This window comes from Hippoglossus hippoglossus, chromosome 16, assembly GCF_009819705.1.
Source record: "Hippoglossus hippoglossus isolate fHipHip1 chromosome 16, fHipHip1.pri, whole genome shotgun sequence".
NCBI classification, from domain to species: Eukaryota; Metazoa; Chordata; class Actinopteri; order Pleuronectiformes; family Pleuronectidae; genus Hippoglossus; species Hippoglossus hippoglossus.
Genome location: NC_047166.1, coordinates 19,209,480 through 19,234,519, shown reverse-complemented (window position 1 = coordinate 19,234,519; position 25,040 = coordinate 19,209,480). Strand labels below are relative to the sequence as shown.

General features: G+C 41.5%; 1 protein-coding gene across 1 annotated transcript in view; it reads right to left on the bottom strand.

The window, feature by feature from the left end:
* Window positions 1-23,388, bottom strand: part of gask1a (golgi associated kinase 1A) — a 31,913-nt gene extending 8,525 nt beyond the window's left edge. Inside the window, exons 1-3 of the mRNA XM_034611817.1 lie at window positions 23,068-23,388; window positions 4,869-5,972; window positions 3,420-3,857 (exon numbers count right to left, since the gene is read on the bottom strand). Coding sequence (XP_034467708.1) covers window positions 3,420-3,857; window positions 4,869-5,972; window positions 23,068-23,070 — 1,545 coding nt within the window. The 5' untranslated portion in view covers window positions 23,071-23,388. The remainder of the gene's footprint in view (window positions 1-3,419; window positions 3,858-4,868; window positions 5,973-23,067) is intronic.
* Between the last annotated feature and the right edge of the window lie 1,652 nt (window positions 23,389-25,040).

The window sequence follows — 25,040 nt, the reverse complement described above, 5'->3', positions numbered from 1 at the left end:
ACAAAACCGACTTGACTTCAACAAGACTCTTAAGTTTAACAGTTTTGTGTTTCAGCAAAGAGTAAGAGCCTGAAACAACTGTCCCCTTTTCTATTTATTAAATTGGGAATTGGTTCTGGAATGAGAATAGATTCTGAATCTAATCGTGATGCCAATGGTTTTTTTTTTAGATTCTATAAGACGCATCTCTGATTCCATCACATCCAGGAGGCTGTAAAACTTCTTTGAGATCGATGACTGCACATCATTTTGCCTCTCTAGCCTCTAGCAACGCTGTCAGGAATGATTTTGGATGGATGGATGGAGAGATGGAGAGATAGACGGATAGATGGATAGAGAGAGAGAGAGAGAGAGAGAGAGAGAGAGAGAGAGAGAGAGAGAGAGAGAGAGAGATGGATAGATAGATAGCATGTTTGACCATTATCACACGTTTAACTTGGAGTGTTAAATCTGCATAAGAACTGCTGGTAGCTGACTGGAGCCATGCATGTTTCAAACCTGCACTCAATGGTCACATTATCCTCGGCCCCTCTATCTTCCCCGGGGTGTCCTCCACTGCCACTGTGTAATTGTGTGAAGCAGTGAGTGTGTGTCCCTCCCACTGCTCTTCTTGCGCCTCTGGTGTGTGGATCTCTGCTATCAGAGCCCAGGGAGGTGGTAGAGGAGCAGGTAGGAACAAGTGTTTAGAGGCACGCTCATCGGCTCTCAGCAGATCAATAGGAGGCTATTAGAGCTTGGCCCTGTTACAGGGATTGACTTCTGCCCGGTGAGGGGCAGAGAGCTGCCTCATGGGTTATTCATATTCTACCCCACACACACACTGTAGATGTGTTGGATACACATTCCATCTCAGTGTGCGAACGGATAAAAAGCAGAACAAAATGACTACGAGAGGGTGTGAAAATCAGGCTGCAGTATAAGTGGAGTGTGTCGGAGCAACCACAACAATGAGACTGTAAAATGTGAAAACAGCAGTGAAATGTTCTGCCTGAAGAACTGAGCCTGAAATACATTTACAGCAAGTGCTCACATATGAGAGTAAATGCATGGAGTGTTGCTATGGAGAGGCAGAGAAACATGCAGCAGGCTCAGTTTCCTAACGAACGGTGACAACGGCGGCTTAACACAAATAAGATGTTTGTGCAGTCACAGCAGAAAACACTTGCTGATGGTGACAAAAACATATAAGCTAGTAATCTGGTTACTGTGGCCTCTGTGATCTATTCTTTGAAGAATAGAAAATAGAAATCTAAGCAGAGTGGAACTATGGAAAGAAACTGAAAGAAAAATTATATAGATAATAGACTTGCTTAAAAGAATACCATTCCAATCACAAAGTGAGTTTGGCTTTATGATGTGCAATATGTTAATCCTAAATCAACATACATGTGTCTTCCATAAGCACATAATACGAATACAAATTGAATTCTTAAATAATGTAAAAAAATTCACAATGTGTGTAAACATACATAGTTTTTACATAAAAAAGCAACATTTCCTCAGTGCTTATTATGCTGAAGGTTATAAGTATTATCATTATAAAACAAGAAATTAACTTTAACATTTTATTTAATAATTAGTATTCTTTTCTGCAGCATACATCATAAAAAAATCTGAAAACCCAAAGGGATGAATTTATATTTTGTTCATTTCATTATGTTTTTTCCTATTTATTGATTTAACACCGTTCCAATATCTGTACAGAGCTTTTCTTGATTGTCAATTACTCTAGCAGGGGTAATTACTTTAAAAAAGCAAATTTATGACACATATTCTGAATCTTAAGCATGATATTTTCCCCTGCAAATGAATGTGATCATGATTTGTTATTTTGCAGGCCAGTAGCATCATGGGTCGAAGTACAACTATTTGAACCTTTGACACACCTGCAGAGGAGGAGGAGGCATGCTTTGGAATTTTCCTTTAAGCATTTTCTATTCTTGTCAGTGCTCAAGCTGTGAAAAACTTTCTTTTTACACATTTCACGCTCTCTCACCTAATCACCATGGCAACCACACCCTCATCCATCCATCCATCCATGGGAAGTCTCTGCTTAACACTCCGCAGGTTCCCCATAGTAATTTAGCATAGAAACAACAGCTCCACAGGGGATCATTATCAGCTGACACTTTATAAACGAGCTCAACTCAAAATGTAAATCCCAGGACACACACACACAGACAGACAAAGGCATACACATTAATATCCAGACCGAGAGCTGCATGGATTTCATTGAGCTGACACCACTGAAACACCAATACGCGCCAACACACACACACACACACACACACACACACACACACACACACAAACGACTTACAGTTTGTAGGTGTTGCTCATTAAATTGAAGCATTATGTAGAAATAAGCCTGAGAGTTTCTGCCTGCTTGAGGCACCATACTGTTTTATCTGTCAAAAATTAAGCATCTGATATCTAATTAAATTCAGGAAGGAGGAAAGTCACACTTTCATCATTATACTCTTTAAGAGCGCTGCAGTTAGTTAGCCCCGTATGGAGGGAATGGGCTGGAGTTAAGGCAGTGAGCTGTTCTTATTCCCTAAGTACAAATCCCTTCACAACTCCATGTGGATGCAGCAGGGAGCTTGTTAATTGTCTCATTTCATACAGAGACTGTGCTGGATAAATAATCATAACCTGTTATGTATTATATAAATATATTTAGTCATAAATCTATTAAACATGGTTTAAAAAGTGTCAGAGTAATATTAAACACAATGTAGGTACAGTTAACACACACACATATATATAGCAGAGCTGCTTCATAACTCAGATGATGGACCAGTTATAAAATATAGATTTCATCAGAAATCGGCTTTCGATAACTTCTGGTTAACAAGAAGTACACTGAGACCAAATCTGTTTGTGTGTTGCTCCATTGTCTGACACCAGAAAAAGTAAAAAAAACATGTGAAATCATCTCTTCTATAGTGTGAAGTTAGCTGTCTCAATGTCTGTCAGTGTGACCAGAGAGAACAGACACTCATTAGGAATCCGGGCTGTCGCTTTTACCCTTTCAGAGGCAGTGAGTCTTTTAATTTCTTCTCATCCTGGATTTATATGAAGCTCAGTGTAAATTCAATCACTCACAATTCTTTCTAAAAATTTTTTTTCATATTTAGATTTCATCAAGCCTTAGCACATTAATGTAAATTGACATGCTGATGATCAGGGGAGTAGTTATGAACTATTTGAAATGTCTGACACACATTTTACTCTAAATTACTTTAACAATAGCCTTTACAGTCTTTTCTATTTCATGAAGGAATCCTCCTTCTTGCCAAATCCTGACATTAATATACTCTTACACTTCAAAGGTCTATTTCCACCTCGACAATAATTAAATTGTAGTGGTTTCTCTCCTGGAACAAGGCACAGCATGAGAAAGACGCTTTTCTTACCTGTAATAAAAAGTCAAAAAGAGCCAGTCTTCCCCACTCTGAGTGGTGGACTCCCACACAGGGCGCAGACCTCAGGTCAGTGTCACTCCCACAGTGCAGCCGCAGCAGTTTCTGGTACTGAACCCAGCTGAGTGGTACTGAGTTCTGGTCATTGTCTGTATCGGTGAGGTGCTGAATATCTGGGTCCCACCACAGTACCGGCCTGGGGTTGCCCCTGATGTAGCGATATGGTAGAATGTCACTGTGGAGAGTCCTCAGCACTGCAGGGAGACTCCTGTTGAGTCCCAGCACTCTGTCCAGGTGGAAGGCAAAGACCTCAAACCAGTCATCAGTGCGTTTGATTAGGGAACAGCTCCCCTGCTGGCAGCGGTCACTATGGCTTTCTGGATGTCTCTGCCCGTGTCTACGCTGAGGAGAGTCTCTCGCCTGTGATGGCTCCTGTGATGGAGAAATTAAGTTATATAAAAATTATATGTTTCAGTTACGTTTCCTTTATAAAACAATTAATTGTATTGAACATATGTTAGATAGACAAACAGATTCACTGGCTTTATTCTATATGTTGAATCCCACCTAGACACTAAATATGTGGTGGGTATCTTCCCCTAACAGTGAGTCCACACATACAGAGCCATTACAGCTTGTTTTCACTACAAATGCAAATTGAATCCACTGATAGACGTTAATTGATGTGAAACTATACAATCGAAGAACTCATTCACCACCTGAGTCTGTTATAGATTCAGTTACTCAGAGCCACTAGGAGGAGGGCTGCTGTTGTGACTGTCTTTTTGGATTTTAGGTCAGATAGTAAGGTTTTATTTTCATTGTTGGTTTCTTTTAGCCAGTTTTTGAGCCTTTGTCATTTATGTTATGACTCAGCTTGCTATGCAATGTTGAAATAATCAAAAAATATCCTTTGACACCACATATACAATTAATTGATACAGGACATCTCAAATCTAAAGCACAACCCAAATATTAATCTTAAAAATTGTGATTATATATTTTCCTCAAATAGTGCAGTCCTATATATAATGTATTCCATCTATAGAAAAAACTCATTAATACTTAATATCAACTACATATCTGTCAATATCATTTACATTTTATTCTTGTTTTTGTAGAAATGTAAATTATACATTTTTCATATCATGTTACTAATATTTTATTGTCATTTGACAAAACATAAATAAACTAGAAAACAACATTAATTTTGCCATAACATTGCAGTTAGAAAATCTAAAAATATCGCCATTTTTTTACAGTGTACTTAATGTTCTGCTTTTGCCTATTTCAAGTTCTATTGCTACTTCTCTGTGAGGGAGACATCTGCTGTTGTCGCCCTCAAGAACCATAAGTCTACACAGAGCACTACATAATGGTACATTTACATTATATTCATTTCAACTCACCCTCTCAACATTATTGAATTAAAACTGTCTCTACCTTCTGGTGTACAAGCGGTTCCAGAGCCACTTGGAGAACCTGTCCATGCCCAGGCACCCTGGCCTTACTGACCACTTCCCCCCCGGCAAGGAGCTCCATCTTCTGGACGTCGTCGTGGCTGAGCCAGGGAAGAGGCTGTGGACTAATCCTGACCCTCCTGTGGTCACTGTCTGGGAAGTCCTGCTCTGAAAAACTCTGACACCAGCTGCTGTCATCTGCCTTTAAGGCTGCCTCAGCTTTGGACGAAGCTTTTCTATGGTCCAATGACCTTGGATTCTTCCTCGCGGGGGGATCCTCTGACAGATTGTGGTGTTTTTTGAGATCCCTTGAGGGCTTTTTCACAGCCTGCTGCTCCTCATAGATTTTATCAGATTTCCCCACGTGCGTTGTTGCTTGTCTGTGTTTACCCAAGGCCTGGTGATGTTCAGCTAACTTTGCAAGTGTATGGCTGCCATGCATTCGCGTGTCTGTATTCCTGTCTGTGTGTTTACCCTCCCATCTGCCCGCCTGTCTGCCTGCAGCCCGTCTCTCTGCCTGAGCAGGGATATGTGCTGCGGTGGATTTGCCCCATTCAAGATGAATGTTTGTCTGAGCGCTGTGCTTTACCACAGCATTGTGGTTGCTGGGCTTAATTCTATGCTTTGGCCCTGCGTTGTTGACTGTAAACTGTGGGAGATGGTGGTGACTGGCTGGGTGCTGCATGGCGCCTGCCATCTCTTTGTTTTTGTGTTTACTTCTGTCTAAGTCTGTGTGACTTTCCTCTAGCGCTCTGTTGATGCTGTTTTTGTCATTGCCCCGTGGTATATGGAGCACTGACAGTTTAGATGTCTCTTTTCCTTTGCTGCTTCTCCGGGCCTCATTATGGATGTGAGTGGATGGCTGCTGAAAGATGGGGGCAGGAGGGGGCTCCACAACCCTGGGCCTGGATCTGAACTCCCCAGCAGAGCTCAGGACGCGGGATGACCGGCGGTCAATGTCTACCGGCGGTGTGGGGAGAGGTAGAGTGATCGTCATCACAGAGATTGTGAGGAGGAGGAGGAAGAGGGGGCACAGGAGGAGCAGCCATTTCTGACCACAGCAGAGCTTTGACCACACTCGCCAGGCCTGCAGAGAAAAAAACAGCCAAAAAGAAAAAAGAGGCAAAATTACACGTTAGAGGGAGAACGACAGAGCCATGGCAATAATAAAGTGGAACCATTTATTTCAAAGATAGCATTTGCTCTAAACAGAGAGGATTCCTACGGGGTTAGCCACAGGCTGCACAGAGATCTCTTGGCTCCGAGCACGTGGAAAGCAAATGTTCATGACTTATTCTCTGTAAAAAAAAAGGGAGCAGAAAAAACAAATAGCGCTTTGCCACATTATTCCTCTCTGCTCTCTGATATCACAACAGTAATGTGTGACCTTTGAGTGTTTATTCCCCAAAATGGAAATGAGGGAGAAAAGCAGGAATTTGGCTACAAAGAGAGAGAGAGAGCAGAACTCAAACATCCTGTTCATGCTGCACAAATCTGAATTCACAAGTGGCAGAATATAAAGCTGGTGACAGCCGGCAGTGTGTTTCCACTAGCTCACAGCAGAATTAGATTTACCCAACTGAGACCAATACGATTGTGGCATGCCCATAATTCAGTGCTGCCTTCTGCATGCAATGCACAGCAAGGAGAAAAGCCGTATCTCACTAAACACCCTGTCACTGCTCCAAAATGGCTTACAGTGTACTCTATTATAAAAGTAATTTTGCTGTAGGAAGTCAAAGTCCTTTCCCGTGATTCAGTGTGTATTCAGTGTGGAGTTGAGGAAAACCATAACTTATTTCCATTAGATGCATTTAAACAGTGAATTGCAGAAATCCAAAACAAAGACTTAAAAATACCTACTTTTAATAGCAAGTATTCAGCTCTTACTGTTTGTATTAGAAATCATGTGAACATAAAATACAATTTAAATTGTAGTAGTGAAGGCTGGTAATTCCTCTGCACACACGGTGGCCTTGCAGTGGAAAGATAAACAGTAAAAGAGGAAGCATATCCCAGAAATGAGTCTTCCTTTCATTCCCAAAAACTGGAATCATGCCAACACTGAAACATGAACCATGCCCCATTTTTTTTATCCTCACCTACTTTAGAAGTAAAGCCATAGGTGAAAGGCTGCAGTTTTCTCTATAGAATGACCTAGATAGCTGAAGCCTCTCCGCTTTTCCCCCCAACTTCTCGCTCTCTCTTGCTCTCCTTCCCGAGGCAGAATGAAGGAATGTTTCAGACCCCTGAGACGTCTTTCCCATCTCGGAGCCGTTAACAACATTCCCAGATCCCTCCACCTGTGAAAGGATCCCATTATTCTTCCACTGGACTGGAATGCCTGAACCAGGCTCCCTGCGCTGGCAGCTGAGGTCCTGAGAGAGGTGGACATATAATAGAGTCCTAATGTATCAGCCAGACACATATACATATTTAACCATTGCTGAAATGCATTTTTATGTTGTTGCAGTGCTGAGTATGGGCTCCTACTATTGAATCTACAGCACCACAGCTACAATGAGCACTTTTCAGTCCACAATGGAATGAAAATGGCACAGAGAGCAGTTTAATGCCACTGAGTTACTGCATTTAATGTGGGACTTTTGTGGATCACTGTATAAATGTCATCATTGTTGAGAGACTTCTTATAGCTCAGTCCACTGGGTCTGATTTTGCAGCAGATGCTACCACTGCCTCATTCCAGTCAAATGAGGTAGTGTTTAACTTAAATGTAATGTATGCGAGCTCCTTCACTTGTGACTCTGAGGTTTCTGCATTCTTTGTCCCTGTTAAAAAGTAGTTTGGGTTGTTTTTCCTCACTCTATTGAGGGTTAAGGGCAGAGGATTTTTTGGATAGTACTGTTTTAATTATTTAAATGCCATTAAAACCATGGTTTGGGTTGACACTGTCCAGCATCAACCAAAGTCAGCAAGTCTCCAATGCACAGACGCGCAGGCGCAGCAAGCAACATTCATTTGATTTGTGTAGTAAAACATGGTGGAAGGACCGATAGGCGGTGCGAGCACTACAGCTATGTTTACAAACGCAGAGTAAGTCAACGGAACTCAGTGGAATGAGGGAAATAAAGTTTTTAGTGTTACCTACTTCGATTTTGACCCAGTTGCCAACCCCTGCTGTAATTTATCAGAGGATGTAAAAGAAGTCATATAAGACAGATGTTTGTGGGAAGGTAGATATCTGCTGCTCTCTATTATTCGTCACTTCATTATAACCTCTTTGGTCTGTGTCATGGTCCTGTAGAATGATGACTCAGATTTTCCTGTGTTCTGATTGGTCAGTTGCACCGTTGATAGGTTTTGATTTGTTATCATGAACTAAGCCGTGCTCCAGTTCGGGTGAGTGATTCAGAATAAGTTGCCATGGGGATTTACCCTGTAAGAAATGAACCAGCTTTGTAGGCCTGAAAAATCAGAGTTGGACATGAAGTTACCTCGATAACCACAAGCTCCGAAACTACTGGTAAAAAGTTAATATACATGTTATAATAACCATACATTTCTACACCATGGTGAGACTGTTCCAACACAACTGTAATGACTGTTATTTAGGATATTTTATGTGTGCTTTGTTCAAAAACAGTATCTACGATAAACCTTTTGCCTTATTTATAACTTGTTTAATCATCTAATTGATAGTAGAACCACGGCCATTAACACAAAAGCAAGTCACTAAATAATAATGAGTAAAACGCTTCAGTCTTGTGTTCGTTGCCATGTGCCATCTCTTCCTTAATCCTACACCCTCCTCTGTGTTCGGGCTTGTTTTGGCTGAGCATCTCTAATTAGCTCCCAGGCATGTAGAGCTGTACAGTGTGAATGTGTCAATATGAGTGTGTGTTGTTGATCCTCTTAAAGGCCTTTCTGCAGCAAACACACACAACCAGGCCACCAAAAGGTCAACAGAGACCCATGAGAACATATGTACATGTATGTTGCATGATATGGTTGGATGAACTGTGATGTTTGTGTGTTTTGACTAAGTTGTGACACACTTTGACCTGCAGAGTGAAGACTTTGACAGAAAACACTGTGAGACAACTTCCTATGGGAGTGGATTAATGGGTGTGGGTTAATGCAGACACAAAGACACACACACAGACACACACACATACTTTTTGCTGAGATAAGAATCACATTTCCTTTAACAACACGTGGTTACAGAATCTAAGTTATTCTAACATTTTTCATTTTCTTTCAGAAAGAAAAATTACTGGCAGGCTAAAGATATTTTCTACTTGTTATCTCTCCAAGTTCTCTCTCTTTCTGACAGGTTATTTGTGTCTGTGTTCCTCCCTCCCTCTTTGTCTGGCTCGTCTTGTCTCTGACAAGAGCCAGAGGCCAGCAGCCCCCCCCCCACCCTAAACATGCACGCACACACACACACACACACACACACACACACACGTATATACGTACACACGTCTTCCCTTAATAACCTCTCGCCTGCCCTGACAGGCTGGTGTCTGACTATTTGACAGCTCCTTGTCTCTTCTTCTTCTTTACCTTCTCTTCCTGTTCTTTTTAATATCCTTCTTTGTCTACTCTGCCAGCTGAGGGCTGCAGGCGAGGTATGCAGCATGAGGCGGAAACATGCAACAGGTGCTGCAGCCCGCCAGGAGGGCTGAGGATGTCTCTAAGCAGAAAACTCTCATCTGTGAAACTTAAAATCAAGAGGCAAGAAAGAAACAATGGTACAGGAAATATATAGCAGCATGTTACATGTGAATGTGCTCTATCCAAAACTATTACAACAGTCCTATAGCAGAGAACAACCAGAGAAGGCACGAAACAGAGCAGATGGAGTTCATCACGTCAACAAATAACTGGAAACTGGCCATCACCTGGGAGTGCTTTAGCTAACCATCTGTACTGAAGTTGGTGTTACACAGTTAGAACACAGATACACACTGGTTTACTAATGTTATAGGGGGCTCAATATATTCAGATGATTAGCAAGAAAGGGAAGGAACTGGCTAGTCATGTGTTGGACGTAAACGATTCTCTCTAAGCCTGCACCTGTATGTGAACGATGGGAGTATTATGTTTCCAAAACGGCACCGAATTCGTCAGTGCACTTCCACGGGCCATTTAAAATAGACACGTGTCAAATGTGAAACCAATTAGATGAACGATTTGTGAGAAATGAGTTCCACAGACAGACATTTGTAGATTTAGTGGTAGATAAAATAATAGAGGGCTAGTGATTTGCCGAGCCAGCTACTCCCTCTCAAGCTCAAATCTCAAATCAGAGGCCAACCAATTTATCCATTTGCCATTAAAAATCAACCAATGTGATCGATATCGTTATGAGTGTTTATATCTGCCGATGTGTGCTGATATGAAAACTTTAGTTGCCCATATGAGAGAGGGACAGAGAGAGAGAGAGAGAGAGAGAGAGAGAGAGAGAGAGAGAGAGAGAGAGAGAGAGAGAGATCACTCAAGTTTGAAAGTATAGCATCCTTTCACTAATAGGCATGCTCCAACATGAAAGATACAGAGTCAGTGTGTGTGGGTGTGTGACCAGCTCTTAACTGTCCTGAAAGTGCAGACCTGTGAGGAAACAATAATCTAACATCTGCTGCACCATCCCATTTTATACCAACAGATTTTTTTTTATCTGCATCCATTTTGACCAGAACCAGAGCAGCCACGTGTTACAATGTCACTGCGCATGACCTGCAAGTGCTCACTTCAACATCAGGGCTCCAGCAGCACCTATTTCTCATGGACGTATGATAAATTCCACAATGACCTTCCAGGAACAGTTATATGTGCAGCTCTTTGAGGCTGTGCTCATATTGATTGATCATGTTATTAGATTTCTACGAACCATAGGACATGTTGGCACTAGCTGAGAGGTTGAGCTGGGCATACACTGTGCATTTTGAACCTGATTTTGACGCCTTTTCTGAATTTTGCAAACTCATTTTAGAGTCAGGACCATTTTCAGCTTTCGTAGTTTGCTTTCTTAAATCTTAAATAATAAATCACGAGGTTTGGCTTCACATCTCTGACGATTTAGTCATACAGTGTGAGGGGGAATTAAATAACATTATTTCTAAAGTTCATGCCCAGCGTTAGAGAGCACTTACATCAAAAATATAAAATACTTTGCAGAGCTGGATAAAAACTCAAAAGATCACCAACGTCATTTGTCTTGAGTCTGTAGAACCTTATTATCTTGAGATATCTCATTATGGACCAAAGCGGTGGACTAAAAATGAGGGGAAATTAATAATAAAACAAATATGGCTGCAGAATAAATGCGGGAAATTGGGAAGTGACAAGAAGAAAGAGGGCAAATGCAAATCTAAAGATCTAAGCAGATTCAATGGGCGACATCGAGTGTGTTTGTGTGTGTGTTTCAGCTGTCATCAGTGGCCTCGTTCGTTGGGATCGGACGTTAATAAAACCAGTCAGATCCTCTTTCTCTGTCTCACATTCACAAACAAAGGCGAGCACAGGAGAAAAATGCAAAGAAGATGCAAAAGCAAGGCAACATGAGCAAACTGATGCAGCACGACGTAGAATGCATTCAGCTGTGGCTCAGTTTATTGTGTCAAGGATGATGACAACTCAGGAAAGATGAAGAGTAAATTTGCTCTCCAGAAAGATCACAGGCTGGTGCCATTCAGTGCGACTACAAAGACAATAACAAGAGAGAAGCAAAAGGAAGTGGAGGGGAGGAAGGAAGATTGTGCTTTACTTTCTTTTAAAATGTCTGTATTTTAAATTTAGGTTTTGCAACACAGAGAAACAATGCATTATTAATGCTGTGACCATAAGGTTCAAATCAACTAATGCTTTACACCACTGACTATATGTACAGATGGACAATGCATATTCACTTCTTCCCACTTTGCAGAAATGAGGCCAAAATACCCCCGAAATTCCCCCGAACGATGCCATCTTGCACTGACGACGTCATTTGGGTCCAGAGTTTGCGTAGAAGCGGTCTGAGGGTGGAGCTGTGGTAACGAGGTCCCGCCGATACATCTTTTTTTAATAACATCAAATAACTATTTAAAACAAAACGTATCGGGAAAAATCTTCTCTTTCATCATACATCAGTGTGATGAGGACTACCTAAAATGACAGAAACCATATTGAAGAAAAGTTTAGCTGACACGTATTTTGACATTTTAGTTTTGCCCATGTTCAAACCACTAACATGGGAAGTAGCAACTCATCTGATTAAATGCTAAATGAATTGTCACTGTTAAACTATTTTTATTTAAACACCCATGAACCTACACCCATGACACTGTAGGTTTAAACACACCCTGACTCCATCTCTTAACACATGCAACACAATCTCCTCATCTCAGTAAATGTTGAACTAGACCTTTACCTGTTTCAGCATCGGCTCGGCTGAACCAGAGCATTCATATTAAGTCTGTATTTTATTTTTAGTGGATGTGAAGTGGAAGATTTCATGTTCATTTACATGAACCAATATTATTCTACAGTTGCCGTGAATTTCCATGACGCACCATATTTAGTTTCAGTTTACAAATGGAATTGGAGAATTAGGCAGTAAAGTCGTACACAAACAAATCCACTGAGACCTTTTACATCTATTCATGAACACAGGAACCAAACCACAAGTTATACCTTCACCTCTCCTTGTGCTTGCTCATTTGCTTTGTTGCACCTTTCCACTCAGAGCTTTGCACCACAAGCACAGCTCTGGTCTTAAAAGGCATAATGCATTCCATTGAGAGATTCCAGTTAAACAGCTCCGAACTGTTCTTTTGCCGCCATATAATACAGGAAGTATTTATCGGACTAATATATGGTTGCGTGGGGACAGGAAGGAAGGATGCAGTGATGTTACTGTATGTGCTGTACTAGCCCAAAGGCAAACATGCCTGAAGAAGTTGAGTTATGGAATACCTCTAATAATATGAACCAATATGTGTTTATATATATATACACACCCACAAACACACTCAGACGTTTGTACATCTATCTTAGTGACGACACTCATTGACATAATGAATTCCCTAGCCCCTTACCCTCACCATCAAAACTGAATGCCTAACCCTTACCCAAATACTAATACTAATACTATCTAATTCTAAACCTAAAACCAAGGCTTTACCCTTAAACAGTCCATGAAAGGTGGGTCAAAATGTCCTCACTCTGTAGGTTGTAGGCTCAAAATGGTTCTCACCAAGATACTGTATCTGTACAAGTACACACACACACACACACACGCTGAAATGAAGACAGTTCCCTATGTGAATGGAATGAGCTGTGTATGAAGTTTCTATGCATCGTGCACATTGATTTATGTATCTCAGTACTGTCCTACGAGTAGGAGTTCACCTAATGATTTCCACAGAGGAAACTTAACACTGCTATTCCTGTCAGTGTCCCTCTGTCCTGCTGTTACTTACTCTTCTGTGTGGATTCATCGAATCGAATAACAGAGTTGAAATTTGAGATAGAATACATCAGTCGGCCTTCCTGAGGAAAGTGAAATATTTCTAATGAAGAGGGGAGACAAGGGCTCTATGTTCTAAAAGATTTTACAACTCACAGCAAAATGTACTCTTAAGTTTGAAATCTTAAATCCACTGAACTGAAAAGCGTGGACTTAATTCCCAGCAGACACATCCACAAAGCCAATCAATTCATTCCCCATTTCAGCGCCGTTCATTACAAACGACAATATTGTCTCTTGTGTGGCCATACAAGTACAAACCCATGACTTTCAAACTCAAAGCCCCAAGGTTTTAAGCTGTCTAAAAAAATTATAATCTGCGAACGTGAACCTGAACAACATCATCAGGAATTATTTTCTCATAGAAATCAGTATAATATTCTCCAGAGAGAAAAATCAGGCTCATTAGCAAAACCAGACTTCCTTCTTGAACTCCTCTAGCATGTAGTTAGCTTTCACGAGAAAAACCACGAACATCTGCTAGGAGCTGAGATCCAGTGAGGATGCATCTTCACCTTTCCCCTTTCCTCCAACTTTTATCAGATTAGCTTTCATGCAAACAAACAGGGCCTGCTAAAATTCCAGTACAGGGCTGGGATAGGGATGAGTTTATCCTGGGAGAGATACAAGTTTTAATCATGTTCATATTTTTGTCAATTGAAGAAATCTTTCTTGTGAACATTCATGAGCAGCAGCTAGTCCTCTAAACTCCCTAGCTGCTGCTCCATAGCACAAAATGATCATAACAGAGATTCATATAAATTCCTCAGATGCTACTTAATTCCTGTTTATAAAAACATTTTCCAGTCTGGACCAGTGTGAACTGGAAAATGAGTTTTTGGAACAGAAAGCCATGCCCTGTTTCCTGCATGATGTGTTTAATGCCAGTGCTTCACAACACTCACAGTCCTCCTTCCTATTGGCCTCCATCAAATACAAATTAAGGCAACGGAAAAATGATTCTAAACGAGGCTCAACACCAAGTTGAAACACAAGCAGACACTGAAGACCAAACTGGAATCACAGTTTAAACAGTGTAATATGGTAATGTATGGTCCAAACCACAAACTAATACCAACCAATCTGAGCAAATATAGAGCTGTTTTACAAATAAACACACACATCCCAACCTGAATAAATGTTATACCAAATGTTTCTGACAATACCAGGCACCACCTTGTATTAAAGACAATGAGATAATGGAAAAGAATCTGTCTTATAATCAGGGATTTCTGTCTCTGCTTTGAAGGAATACACAATAAATGGGGATTTATTTAAAGTTAAACGTCTATAAGCAACTAAATAAATGAGGTACTAATAATGAACACTTAACAAGGAAGGAGGTCAGAAAGGAACGGCTGAATTAAGTTGATGTGTGAATGACAAAATGAGCTGTTCACGAAGTTTTTTAAACAGTGGGGGAAGTGTGGAACTAAAACACGAGAACCATCTAACACTGACTCTTCGTAGACAGCAAAATAAAGTTTTGCCTGTTTTTGCAGAGCAAGCCTCTTTCAGTTCCATGTTGACTTTACTTTACTCAGAGCTCCACAGTGAGGCGGCGCTTCCTAGGACGCAGTGGTTGCTAAGCAACAAGGGTCTGATAGCAGGGCTGCTCGGCAGAAGGTCTAACTTCAGTTGATGGGGCAGATTTCTTAAGGCTGATGCATGAGAATCTTTGTAAGCAGACAGAAGTTGTGGAGTGATGTACACTCTATGGGTTTGTTGGTCTGTTGTAGCTGTCATTGAACTGGCTCCGCAACATGCACTTAACACCTTGAATATTCAAGGGAAAGAAATCTTGTCCAAATGTCCAAAATACTACTGAAGCGAGACTCACTGGAGTACAACACTATAAGATCTTATGATCATCCAGTTTGGTTTGGATATATACTGAGGTTTGTTTCAGCTGCAGATCAAATGCAAACAAATCTAGAAAAACCACACTGCAGTTGTATGCCTCTGCCAACCAGTGCAGTTTCTGTTTCCAGAATGCATATAATGTCATTGTGACCTTTACCTTTGACCTTTAAAATCTTATTAGTTCATCCTTAAGTCCAAGTGAATATCTGTACAAATTTAAAGAAATTCCCTCAAGGTGTCTTGAAATATTGCGTTCACAAGAAAGGGACAGATGGACCTATGTCCATACATACCTACGAACGGACGGACAGACGAAAATCTGAAAATAATTTGCAGTAATATCAGTTAAGATGAGGTAAAATGACACAGAAGAAGTAATATAAAATGATGGCAGAACTCTAAAGAAGATTTAAAATTCCAAAATATGCAAATAGAGGCAAGAGGAAATAAGAGGATAACAGAGAGAACAAAAGAACCAAGGAGAAAATATCATTTTATATCACTTCAGTAATGTAGCAGCAATTTATGACAGGAGCCTGATCAGCCTCTCATGCTACGTCCTTCGTTTTATGTTTTTATTTTTATTGCGCATCACTTCTTGTATGTTGGACTTCTGGGGTTTCATACTACTGGACTACTTGGATTTAGGCTAAGTATATTCTTTAAATAAGCTTCCCTGCTAGAATACTATTGTATCTGCTGTCTTACATATAGCACTTTGTAGTTTGGCTTTCTTGAAGAAAATTGTACTTGCTTGATTCTTGTTCCTCTGGGTTTGTACCCTCATGGTTGAATGCACTGACTGTAAGTCGGTTTGGATAAAAGCGACAGCTAAATGAAATGTAATGTAATGTACACCTGGCATCCACAGTGCTGCAGAGGTACTTTATCCAGTGTGATCGAGTGCCTACAACAGAGACTTCTGGAAATGCTGCTGCTCCTATTTTCATTTTAAAATGCTGGAGTTGTGTTTTAGTCTGGATGAACAGACACAGAGACTTGTGGAAACAATGAGGCCCAGGTTCTCCTCCTGATTAGGTCGTATCAGTCCCAACAGTGATGAATGCTAGCATCATAGCATGCTGCAAACACATACAGTATACTGTCAGTAACAGTTCCACCTCATCGCTGGTCCAAGAAAAGAAATCCCTGCTCTTACTTTTCATCATTGCTGTTCCTCATTCAAAGTATTTTTAACAACTAAGCAACCAACATCTGTTTTCTGTTTACAACGGCACGCAAATGACCAGAGAGCGCGGATGGTTATGTGATATGTTTTTTCAGGTGTGTTAGTGTGGACAGAGGTTATTTCTGACACAGCTAAAATGTCCATCTGGATGGGGATTATTAGTGTGGAGTTAACCACAGGCAAGAAACTAACTGGACTCCCCCTGCCCTCTCTGGAAGAGACTTTCAGATCTCACTGCCTCGGCAGAGCCAGCAGCAGCGTTGAGAAGGATCTCAGCCCTGTCATCATCTCTTCTCTCCACCACCTTCTTTAAGGACCACTACAGGGCCTTAAAGAGCCACACTTTGAGGCTCAAAAACAACTTTTAGCCATGAGCCATCACTGACCTGAACTCCACATAACCTTGTCCTCCCACCACCAGCCCCACAACAATATCATCACACTCCACACCAGAAAACTAAAATCGGGAATAGTATTTCTGTACAATGAGGAAATGTGAAAGTGAAGTATTTTTTATAACAATATTTTTTAAAGTGCAAGAGAATTTGTTGTAGTGTATAATAGTAGCTTTTGATAAGTATTCATTTTTAAAAATAAAAATGTAAGGCAAACACTTGGAAACTGTTAAAAAGCAAACAATTAAAAACAATTTATATGCAAGTTAAACAAGATGAAATAAAACATTAATAAATTATTAAGTAAGATCAGAACTAGGAGAAAGTGCACCTATACAAATAGGTCTTTAGTAGAGATATAAAAGAGGATAAGGAGTTTATCAGGCGGATCTCCTCAGGGAGATTGTTCCACAGTGTGGGAGCCCTGACAGGCCCGGTCTCCTCTGGTCCTCAGCCTGGTCTGTGGGATGGTGAGCAGGGTCTTCACTGAGGACCTCAGGTTACGACCGGGCACGTATGGTGTCAAAAGATCCAAAATGTAGTTAGGTACGAGTCAAAAATGGGCCTAAAAGTCAGAAAAAATCTTAAAATCAATTCTAAAATTTACTTGAAGGGAAGCTTAACTCAGAGCAACATGCTCTCTTCTAGCAGATTTGGTGAGAAGTCTGGCTTTTGGACGAGCTGTAATTTAAGTAGACTCTGTTGGCTCAGGCAGGTGTGTGGGTTTTCTGAGGTGCACTACAAATTCTGTTGTGCGACAGGGTGCGATCCCAATCACAAACATTGACAGAACATTCTATTCTGCTCTATTGAGACAGGCCTGCCCCACTGACCTTTTGACTTTTATAAAACACAAACACACCCAACCAACCCTGTCACATGGATTTATGTGTTGACTAATTTAAGGCAAGTCCTGTTCCATTTTGTCTTTGGGGGAATATTTCTTAGTTAGTTAAAAACAAAGAGAGCTGAAGAAAAATTTTCCCTCCTGCTCACAGTGTCGAATAAATCTAACTTTGAAGTGCAAAAGCTTTGTTAATAAGCTTTGCTCTGAATGAACAGACAAGATATTTTATTTCCCTTTGGCAAAGGAATAAAGGACGCAGTGCGTTATGCTCTGTGTGCGTGGAATGACGCCCAGACATCAGATCACTTTCTGAAAGTAATTACTTTCCCTGCTCCATATGTCTGCAGTGGGCGTGCACCCATGGTCAAATCTGTTCTCCTATGCACATTCCAGAGAGGAAGGCCCTGCATGACAGGGAACATTTCTTCAAAGGAGCGGCAGGCTACCAAGGTTAACTTTTCAGAATCATTCGCTAATGCAAAGAAAACTGTTTCCTTAAATCCAAATGAAACTGTGCTCTTGTTTACTGCTGGTTGAAAATATTGATCCTCCTACTTCATATCCTCTGTGTTCCACGTGGTGCTGAAGGACACGACCACAGCTGCCAGAACCAACCTCTACATTTAGAGGGTCAGCGGCAGTGCAGGTGACCTCTCCTGCTTTATTGGGTGTGGAATCACCAACAGACAGAAGCTGTGTCTCAATTCAGGGGCTCCATCCTTCGGAGGCTGCATTGGAAGACAGATTGTGTGACAAGGCTGTCCCATTTCGAAGCCTCCTTCAAATGCAGCCGACAAATGTGTCCTTCCATCCCAGAGAAACAAAGGCTCCAACGGGTGGACCCTTCTCGGAAAACAAGGATTCACTGCACTTAAAAGAGGTATTGGCACCAGTAAGCGACAAGTAGTCTAACGCTTGAGTATCATGCTTCAACTAACAACCAATATTACAAGTGCTCAAAAAATCAAAGGTTATTCAAACTTTTTTGACGTGTCCAACTGCAGCTCTGTTGCTAGGCAACAGCAACAAGGGTGGGAGGAGCCACTAAAATTCTCTGTAGACCACACAGCCTAATTACAGTTCAGCCTTCGCAGTCTACGGAGCCCACGAAGGAGGGAGTCTTTGTGGGCCGGGTACACCATGTCCTTTGCAAGATGCAGCCCCTGAATTGAGACACAGCAAAAGACATGAGCCAACCGAGAAAGAGAGGCCATGCGTCATGTCTACCACAAAAACATGCTTCAGAACTTGCCTAAGAGGTTTTATTTTTATATTTTTAATGCAGTGAGCGGATACACTGCACACAAAATGATGTGTTACCTCAGCCAAGGAGGTCACCTCTGTTTGTTGGTTGATTGGTTTGTAAGCAAGATTATTCAAAAACTACGGATTACCACGAAACTTAAGCCGCTTTCAAACATGCAAGGAACTTCGCAGTTCCACCGAATGTTCTCCAGAGGAGGTGCATGTGTGAACGTAAATTTCCAAGTGAAGCGCTCTGAAGTTTCTGCAGACTTTCCCCGCCTTGCCTTCCTCCTTAATATTATGTATTAGGTATTTATATAGATTCACAAGTCAGGAAAGGAAAAAAAAGTTCATAATGGTCAGTTGTAGTAAATGTGGTCAGTTTCTTGTGTACAGGTATAAAATGTGATGGGATGGTGACACCACAGACAGGGCACCTCTTACCACCTCCACCGAGAGATCTTCTGAGGGATTCTCTGTTTTGGAGATGGACTGACATATGGATAGACAGACGGGGGGATGAATGGACAGACTTTACTTTACTTTTTCATTTGACATAATATTATTTGAATCTACTAAATGAACATCAGACCCCTGTCCCCTGCCTTTTGTTTGACTTTATCTCGTCTTCTCACTCCCCTTCCCTGTCTCTGCTTCCTGTTCCCCTGTCCTCCTTTGACTTTGCACTTATTTCTCACACAAGACCAGCTGCAGATACAACCCTCACAGATGTCATTTTTATGGTGTGGTGACGAACCTGGTTGTTCCACTTTGCAAACACACCGCTATTATGGTTTCTCTGTGCCTGAGACAAGAAAGAAAGAAAGAAAGAAAGAAAGAAAGAAAGAAAGAAAAAGTGAAATTGTGTCTGAGCACTGTGTTTTTACTAGTCTGTCCTTGTCTGTTATATAATGGGACGGTGGAGCACAGTGGGTGTAAACCCATCAGGCATCATTAAGCAAATGGCTTTTAAGACTGTGCTTAACACAGTCCACTATTAAGACACCGCTGATTACTTACTGCTGTGTTCTGACACTCACTTCAGCCTTTATCTGTCAGTCTGTTTATTCTGTGAACACGTCCCTCTCTATCTTGTCCCCACCCCCGCCTGTCTTACTCTCTCACACTTGAAAGGTACTCACCTCCTCACAGAGACGAGCAGCAGATATGAGCGGGGTCCCTCTCTGAGCTGTAATTGGTTGAGCGGGACGCAAAGTGCTCCTGAAGTCACATTCGGCTAATTTGATTCTATTATTATTCTCTGTCCAGTTGGTTTTCACTTCACGAAGCCACATTCAAAAAGCCTCAGACAGTCTTCTGCTGCAGGCGTCTCTTCTGTAGCCTTGAAAGTAAAAATTAAATGACACATGACTGATACAGTAAGAAGGTGTTCTGAGCCAGTGGAGAAGCTCGCTAGCACTAGTGTGAGCTCAGCTGCCCATCAGCTATGTGACCCTTGACCTTCACCCAAGTAGGAGCAGAGGCTCCTACTTGTAGCTTTAGAAAAAGGGCGAGACATGTTGACTAGTTCTGTATTGACGACACGGTGAAATGAAAATACATTTTCCAAGGTCCAACCTTGAATTTAGATTTTCATTACATATATCTTTTCAAAAAGACATTTATATCAAAACCATAATCTTTGTTTCTTCCTGTAAATGTTTGAATATGTTCGATGACTAAGGGTCATATAGATACATTTACCATCATTAACCGTTAGCTAGTGTAAGTAGCAGAACAAGATTTTGTTGTGGGAGTTGAGTGTTTGACTTACAGCAGAGGAAAGTCTTTGTTCACAGTTTCAAATGACTGTGACTGAAGTCTGATTGAGATGCTTGAGAAGGGCTGTGTTCCATTCATGTCAGCCAGCATCACAGTATTGTGAAACACTTAATGGAACTGAGCATCATTAGGGTTATCAATTAGGGCTGACCTGGATTTTTTGACCGTTGCCATGGAAATTAGCATGTAAATCAGTGTTTGAATACTTATTATTTTGTATACATTACCACAAAATGAGTTATTAAGAAGGTGAGAAACACTGATCCAACATTATTCATTATTAGTCATAATAAATTATTATTGGTTATTCTGAGACATTTAATCTTAGACACTGGGACATTGACAGATTTAGAATTCACAACAATAACAAATTCTAAATAGTGAAAAGTAAAGTAACAGTTGAGCCATTACTGATATACAGTGCCACCAACACTCTAAGAAACAAAGTTAGCATGGCAGAACTATTAAAAAAGATAGTTCTATTGAATAGTGGTATGAGTGGATCTCTGGGTCCTTGAGTCACCTAGTCAGACATATTTGTGGTGTTTTTAAGAGAGCGGGAAAGACACAAGAGACACAGAGAAAGACAAAAGTGGAAGCTGGTTGACTCACCCTGGAGCCCCAAACCACACTGCTCTCGTTTTCAAAATGTGAGGGAGTGTGTGTGGATAAGCTCAGCTGATATAAACTCAGTCAGTTAAAGCACGTCTGCCCTCTATTTCTCTTTTGCTCCCACACACACAGACACAGACGTGGAACAAAGGATCAAGAGAGCACAGCTGAGAACACACTGAGCGGCAGCAGGGCAGCGGTCCCTGGTGCTTAACATACAAAGACTGACTATTGGCTTCGGAGGGTTTTACGTGTCCAGCAGATAATTCCAATGTGGCCACCAAAGCTGAAGAACAGCAGCAGTTTGACCTGAGATCTGAGCAAGACTGCACTGTTTGTTTGCAACAGAGGTAACTGAAAGGGAAAGGTAGAAGAGAAGAGAAGAGAAGAGAAGAGAAGAGAAGAGAAGAGAAGAGAAGAGAAGAGTGGCCGGAGAGTTTCCCTCCATGTGACAGATCAAACCAGGAGCCTGTCTGCTCTGCATATGGAACCAATTTGAAATGTGAGACTGTGGGGACTGCATGAAAGACGGACGATCACCCAGCAGCAGATTGGAGAACAGTGTTTGGACTTGCCAACCAAGATATTCTCAAAGCTCACCTCTTCACAAGCAGCTGAATATAGGCTACAGTGATTCATTTATATTGTATCATTGCACTACTACTGTATCATATGGAGCAGTGCAGTAATGGGGGGAATGTATTTCATTCCATTATGCTGCATAGAAAGAATAAATTATAGACTAAGTTTGCAACAAAAGTTATTTTCATTACAACTTCATCTGCAATCAAGTTGTCCAGTTCTCTTTCCCTTCCCCTTCACAGTGTCTATTTTGTCCAACCAACTGTCCAAAACCTAAACATTCTCAATGTCAAGTGATTTCAAACAGAGAAAACCAGCACAATATTGACATCCCAGACAAAAACGCTCCATGAACATCTGCATCGAGTTCAGCTTCAGTAACACACAATACTTCCAGTTACTGTAAACACTTTCACTGTGGTGTATATTTGGCTTTGGGGGTCCTGCCCAAGTTAGGAACCACCCCAGACAGCATACAGATGTGGGCCACTTCAGGCAATGTTGCAGCACTTCTGGTCGGCTTGTGATGTGAGCCTAAAGTTGCCCACTTGTAAAATAGTAAATGCGGCCTAAAGATACCAAAACATATGTGGGCTTTTTTTGGCAAACATGCGGTGCTCTAGGCAAGGTGTGATCTGGATGTGAACCTAAAGTGGCCCATGTGGTGAATGGTGAATGTGGCCCAAGTAGCACGAAACTAATTCAGGCCACCTTTTGCAGTTTTGGTTAACATGCAGTACTGCTATGGCTGACTTGTGACATATGAATTACGAAAAAGCCATAATGATCACATAAAACTTTTTACCTCAAATTATGACTTTTTACTCCATGCATTCAACTCAAGGCTGAGTTTTCTCTCATGTTTTCTTTCAGTGGCGGAAATGGGCTTCCATATAGTCTCAGGCAGGTTGTACTAATATCATTAAGAAGAAGAAGAAGAAGAAGAACATCAAATGAGCTGACCCGTGATAAATGTCTGGTTCTGGTGCATGAGCAGACAACAGTAAGGCAGAGAGAAGACTGGAGCTGCAGTGTCTTCACAGCTGGTATCTGCTTACTCAGCATCTATAACTCAAACCAAACTTTCCCTCCGTGTGTGTGTGTGTGTGTGTGTGTGTGTGTGTGTGTGTGTGTGTGTGTGTGTGTGTGTGTGTGCTCTCCTCTGCAGCCTGCCAACATGCAGCACAGTCTTACCATGGTCCTCTCCTCTGCAGCCTCTGTGACCCGCTCATCTATCGCTGCCACATCTCTGCACACCGCTGGACAGCCGCTGGTCCTGAAGCTGCAGCCGCGGGACACTCACGGCTTTAGTTTGAAAATCCGCCGGCAGCTGACGAGGAGACGCGGCTTTGAGTTTCTCGGAGGGTTAACAAAGTATCACAGGTGAGAGCAGCACAGATCAAAACTCGGTCAGGTTGTCTGCTGCACAGAGCACGTTGATCAGCAGACTGTGGTGAACCCAGCATTCCACCTCCTCCTCCTTCTCCTCCTTCTCCTCCTCCTACTCCCCCGGGAACGCGCAGCTCCACGCGAGCGTCTGGGAAAAGTTCATTTCAAAATAAAAGTCTCTGCGCGTTCAGGAGGAAGGAGGTGATGTGTGCAGTGAAACTCGAGAGGAGTCCTGACCCCGTGGACAAAAACGTTTCTGCAGCACAGGCTCAGATAATCGAATAATCGATAGGAAACGTTAGGAGAGGCAGTTAGTGAACATCTCTGCACAACTGCATGGACAATATTACTACATATTTATTTATATTAGTTTATATTGGAGAGCAAATCTGATTATGATATGCAAGACAATTCTTTACACTCAAACACTCAAATAAAAGAAACAAAAACAATAAAAACACACATTTTTGATCTTATATTTAGATCTTATTATATATCTATCTATCTATCTATCTATCCATCTATCTACATTACATGTCATTTGGCGGACGCTTTTATCCAAAGCAACTTACAGTTAGGTTATTCAACATCTATGAGGGGCCATTCAGGGGTTCAGTATCTTGCCCAAGGACACTTCGGCATGCAGATGGGGAAGACTGAGGATTGAACCGCAGTTGGAGGACGAACACTCTACCCCCTCAGCCACAACTGATCCTTTACCCACAAGAGGTGAACATATATTCATGTATAAAGCCTTCATGTCTTAAAATACTTTATATCATAGTTCCATATTTCAAGTGCTCATTTTTTGGTACATTTTACAATCCGATGCAAAGCCTTCTTTCTTTTATCAGTGGGTCCAGCGGTTGTTCCTTCACCGCTCTGTACTGCTACAATCCAAACTGGTTCAATTCATACAGACTGCATGGGAGATCAGGAGGAAACCAGAATATGTCCCTGCAGCCTGTTTACAAACCCTGAGGCAAGCCAGCCAACTGAGCACCAGTTACACAGTCTTGTGGTTCAGAGGTGCAGATTCCTTCAGAGCAGATAACATAAATTTAAAAAATAATTTTAATGTCAATAACACGTAAAAAGTGGCAGAAAAGGCCAGGGTGGCCACAGGATGATCCTTTATGTCAGGGATTTTTAATGGAAAAGGGTTTTCTCTGTTTTTATTGATGTGTTTTTTCGAAGTTTGGTATTTCCTGTCTGTCAAATGTTCTTTTTATGGGACTAATTCCCCACTTAAATGAATTTGATCTTGAACCTCATACCCTGATAATGTCTAGACGTGTCTCATGCTTCTCATTAAATCCACCAACGAGCTTATGTTTTCATTGGTGTTCATCCATCTGTTATGTAGCAGGATTACGCAAAAACTATGAAACCGATCTCCGTGACATTTTGCAAAGGGTGTGGCATGACCCGAGGAAGAACCCATTCAACTTTGGGGTGGACCTGGATAAACGAGTGCATCAAGGATTTTTCTTCACTTTCTGTAAAATGGCGAGATAGGGTGTTCCAGCCTTGGTGGAGGTGTGTGTGAATTGATATTTGTGGATGTTTGGAGAAGGATTGAGGAGCTGATAATCCAGGGAGTATCTGGGTGGAGAGAGCAGCCTCTCCCTCAGCTCGGGGGTTGTGCTTTGGCAAGGCCCAGAACCCCCAACTCCCACAGATCCAACAGATCAGCCTGTGGTTTTACTGGGCAACTTCCAGCTGTCATTGGACGTTTTCAGCCATGCACAACACCCCAAGAGATTCCCTGCATTTGT